General features: G+C 66.2%; 1 protein-coding gene across 1 annotated transcript; it reads right to left on the bottom strand.

Moving 5' to 3' along the window:
- Nucleotides 1-726: 726 nt before the first annotated feature.
- Nucleotides 727-4,027, bottom strand: LOC112124487 (programmed cell death protein 4-like). The gene is made up of 6 exons (XM_026661761.1): nt 3,822-4,027; nt 3,589-3,703; nt 3,373-3,480; nt 3,051-3,161; nt 2,641-2,780; nt 727-2,311 (listed from the first exon to the last, which is right to left on the bottom strand). The coding sequence occupies exons 1-6, from the start codon at nt 3,935-3,937 to the stop codon at nt 2,260-2,262; spliced, it is 642 nt and encodes a 213-aa protein (XP_026517546.1). The 5' UTR covers nt 3,938-4,027; the 3' UTR covers nt 727-2,259.
- Between the last annotated feature and the right edge of the window lie 23 nt (nt 4,028-4,050).

Here is a 4,050-nt window from a genome sequence, read left to right as displayed (position 1 = left end):
GGCTCCGCCCCCTTCGCGTCAGTTCGCGGGGCCCCGCCCCCTCCACCGCCCCCCACCCGGCCCCCCCCCCCAGCCCGCCGGGCCCCGCCCTCGCCCGGCTCCGCCCCCCAGCCCGAGACCGCCAGCTCGCCAGGCCCCGCCCCCACCGACGCTCTCGCGGCACTTGTACGTCACCATCCTCAGGAGCGCGCGGCTGGAAGGGCTGACGGCCCCGTCACCGCATCTCCCGGCATGCCCCGCGCGGGGGCCGTAGAGCCACGACACCTGCCGGTGCGCACTGGCCACCCTAGCCCAACTAGCACGCGGCTGGGAGCCCCGCCGCGCTGCATGCTGGGAGTTGTAGTCCATGGCAGCTCCCCAGGGCAGAGGACAGAGCCAGGCCCAGCCCGTTCTGAGCCACCCCAGGAGGGGGTGGGGGCCAGGTGCAGCTCGGTGCCCGGCCAGGCGAGCGAGAGGCTGAGCCCTACCCATGGCCAGGGGCTAAGCCGGGCACAGGCAGAGGGGTGACGGGCCAGCCCAGGGCAGGCAGTTCCCAGGCTCTGCGGGCAGCAGCCCTCGAGGGTCAAACCTCACAGGCCCCAAGCCCTGCAGCTGGGAACACGCTGGGTGGGCCAGGGTCCTTGGGGCGGCCCCACGCGCTGCTGGCCAGCGAGCACCCCCCGCCCTACACCAGGGTCAACCCCCCCAGCACACACCGTGGAGGACAAACACAGGCTACACCAGCGGTTCCTTTGGACACATCTTTATTGTGTTTATGCATCAGCGCTGCCCCTTTGCCCCGCTCCTCAAGCCAGGGAGGGCCATCCACTGCTGCAGCACCCAGCTGCTGACTCCCTGCTCCCAAGCCCAACAGTGGGGCCTACCAGGGGGTGATAGACTCCTCAGGGTGCTGGAAGGCAGACCTGGAGTAGCCCCCACAGGTCCCACCTTGCTCAAGCGCTGGGGTTTAAGGCCCCTGCCCTGGGAGACGAGTCCCAGCCCATCACCTCCCTGAGATACCCCCAGCCACCCTAGGCCTACAGGCCCCCCGGCTCCACACCCTTCAAATACCTGCCCTTCGTCAACTGGGCCCCCTTAGGCCAGGCAGAACCCCCCACTCCAGCTGTCACACCCAGTGCTCCTGCATGCGGCCTGTACCGGTGGTTGGTGCTACCTCCTCCCAGTGCTGCAGCCCAGGGAAGCTCCACTATGATGAATCGCTGTAGGGTAGTAAAGTAAGCACAAGGCAGTGGACTGTGGGTAATGCTCAGCCGATCACCTTAGGGGCAGAGCTGAGGCTAGTCTCTGGAGCAGTCCTTATGTGGGTCCCTGGGGGGGAGCAGGATCTCTGCCTAGAAGAGGAGCAGAGCTGAGATGTGGGGAGGTGGGTGTGGCCCCCTTACCTGTGTCACTGCCCATGAGGCAAGCTGATCGGTGTGACCCAGAATCCTTTGCTCTGGAGGTTGTTCCTGGCCCTTGGCATAAGATACAAGGAAGCAGCTTGTCCTGTGTGGCCGGGTGCCCAGCCCAGGGGAGAGGCCTGGGCATTTCTCTTGCAAGCCCCCAGCTCCGCTCCCTGGGGCAGAGTAAGGACACACTGCCTTCCCCTAAGACAGGCTGGTTTTACCCAGCCCATTCTGCAGGCCACGCCCTGGTGTGGGAAAGGGGGGCACCAAGGAGCACGCTGCAGATGGAGTTACAGCCAGGCCTGCGCCACCAGGCCCTCCCCAGCTGGACTGACACATGGGGTGACCTCAGTTGCTCCATTGTGGGGAAGAAAGGAATCCCAAAGCCCCCAAGCAGAGCTCCCTGCCCCGGGGGTAGAGTGAGAACCAGGCCCTTTCCTGAACTAGCCACCATAGGAGGCTGGGGGGAGAGGGGAGGGAGGAAATGCCCCCTTGCTAACCCCACTGCATGGAGCCAAGCTTGGGGGGGCACAGACACAGCCCCACTAGGCGAGGGAGGGGCATCTCCCAGCTGGGGCTGCAGGGAGGGGGAGGGGACAAGAGTCCTGCAGCTGCACCCAGCCCACCCCCCACCCCCCCTTCCACCTCCAGGGCAGCCCCAGCTGGGAGATCAGCCCACCAGCCCCGTCCCTGCTCCTGGACCCCACCTCCCCCCCAAGATCCATCACAGCCTCTGCACCGCCCCTCTGGGAGCTGGGGCTGGGTGGTTCCCTGGCGCCGTTCCCAGCTGGAGACAGACAAGGAGAAGCTCCAGGGCTGGGGGACATCAATCACCTCCAGGGGACTGTCGGGCTGGGGGGGACGAGACGGCCAGTTACTGCTTGATCTGCCCCCCATCACCCTCGCTCACAAATCGCTTCCGGCCCCTTGGAGAGAGGAAAGACACGAATGTCAGTGAGCCAGGCCCAGACAACCCTGGGCTCTCCCCACACACAGCTCCGCCAGTGCCCCTCACTCCCGACCCACAGCTCTGCTGTGCCCCTCAATCCCAACCTGCAGCCCCCGCTACCTCAGCCCGGGGCTCCACACAGCTCTGCCAGTGCCCCTCAATCCTGACCCACAGCCCCTGCTACCCCAGCACTGGGCTTCCCCCCCACCTCCAACCCACAAGCTCCTTCTATCCCAGCCCTGGGCTCCTCTGCAGTTCTCCTGGTGCTCCTCAAACCTGACCCGTAGTCCCCCATGCTGCAGGTACCTGGCTGGGCAGGTGTCTCTCAGCTGCTTGGTGATGACTCCCTCCTCAAAGCAGAGATCCACCAGCCGCTCCAGGATACGGTGAGCGAGGGGCACATCCAGGCTGATGTCTCCGAGCTCGTCATAGACTCGCTGAAAGCCCTGGGGGATCAGAACTGGGATCAGAGCCAGGAATGCTGGGACAGAGCAGGGAGGGGCCGTGATACCCCAGGGAGACCTCGCGCCCTGGGCTGGGAATGGCAGCCTGTGCTGCAGTCAATCCTAGAGGCTGAATCTGCCCCCACAAGGGCCTCCTCACCTCTGCTGCAGCTGGCCAGTCTGCCAAGACTCCATGGCTGGCTCCCCCTCACTATTCATGGCACCAACCCAGCCCCTTGCTCTCCGGGCTCCTGTCCCAGCTCTAGCACTCACCCGGTTCATCTGGTCCAGGGTCACCAGGCCGGTCTCCCACAGCACCTTGAGCAGTTTTACCATCATGACGACGGGAGTCTCGCCTGTGGACTCCAGCACCATCACTACAGCCTGCGAGGATGGAGGAGGGGGCGTCAGCATGGGGTGGGCAGCACCAGCCACTGCTGGCATCACGGACACCCCCCAGGATCCAGGTAGCAAGCACAGCTCCCACGGCCGGGCCGCAGCAGCCACTGGGGGTGCCACGAGTACTGGCCCCGGCCAGCGCTGGCGATCACAGCACAGCCCCAAACAGACGCCCCAGGCCAGGCCTGCGCCCTACCTCATAGACCAGCTCATGATGGAAGTGAGGGACCTCCAGTTCCCGCAGGCAGTGCTCTGCCTCCGACACCTCCCCGGACAGCAGGTACTCGCGCAGCAGCAGGTTCATCTGTGGGGGACAGGTACTGAGGGCTCAGCACGGGGACGGGCAGGCGCCCGCCCAGGCCCCGTGCAGCCCCGGGGCCAAGCCGGCCAGCGAGGGGCACAAGGCGCTCACCTCTTTGATGAGATGCTTCACAGGCCTCTGGCCGCCCCCCACTCCCCACACGTTGTCCAACTGGTTCACGTCCCGCTTGATCCGGAGCAGCACTGCGGCGCGGTCCAAGGCAGCCCTGCAAGGAGGAGACAGTGAGGGGCAGGGGGCTCTCCCTGGAGATGCTGCCAGCTGCCGGCTGGAGGCAGAGCAGACCAGGCTGGTGCCAGGGCAGGGCGGGGGGAGGAGACTCTTACCGGGCGTGCTCGCAGTCCACGCGCCCCTTGTAGCGGTCCAGGAAGTCCAGGGGCAGCGCATGGTCAGCCACGGCCCGGGCAATGAACTGGCCCAGCATCTGCAGAGGCGCGAGCATGTGGTCAGGGCGCAGATGCCACCCAGGGGCCTGGCACAGCACCTCCTCTGCCTGGCAGGGCCAGGTCCTAGAGCCCCCACCCAACTCCTGATCACCACAGCATTCCCAGCCCC

This window comes from Terrapene carolina, unplaced genomic scaffold (genome assembly GCF_002925995.2).
Source record: "Terrapene carolina triunguis isolate 2854851 unplaced genomic scaffold, T_m_triunguis-2.0 Scaffold16825, whole genome shotgun sequence".
Classification (NCBI taxonomy): Eukaryota; Metazoa; Chordata; order Testudines; family Emydidae; genus Terrapene; species Terrapene triunguis.
Note: the sequence above shows the minus strand (reverse complement) of the source record. Positions and strands in the feature narration are given on the sequence as shown.

What these genes read in the sequence shown, in the direction of transcription:
- LOC112124487 (XM_026661761.1), bottom strand. Translation starts at nt 3,937, where the DNA reads ATGCTCGCGCCTCTGCAGATGCTGGGCCAGTTCATTGCCCGGGCCGTG. An exon ending in ATCATGAGCTGGTCTATGAG is followed by an intron (nt 3,162 to 3,372) that starts GTAGGGCGCAGG and finishes CCATCCTCGCAG; the next exon opens with GCTGTAGTGATGGTGCTGGA. An exon ending in AGAGACACCTGCCCAGCCAG is followed by an intron (nt 2,312 to 2,640) that starts GTACCTGCAGCA and finishes CCTCTCTCCAAG; the next exon opens with GGGCCGGAAGCGATTTGTGA.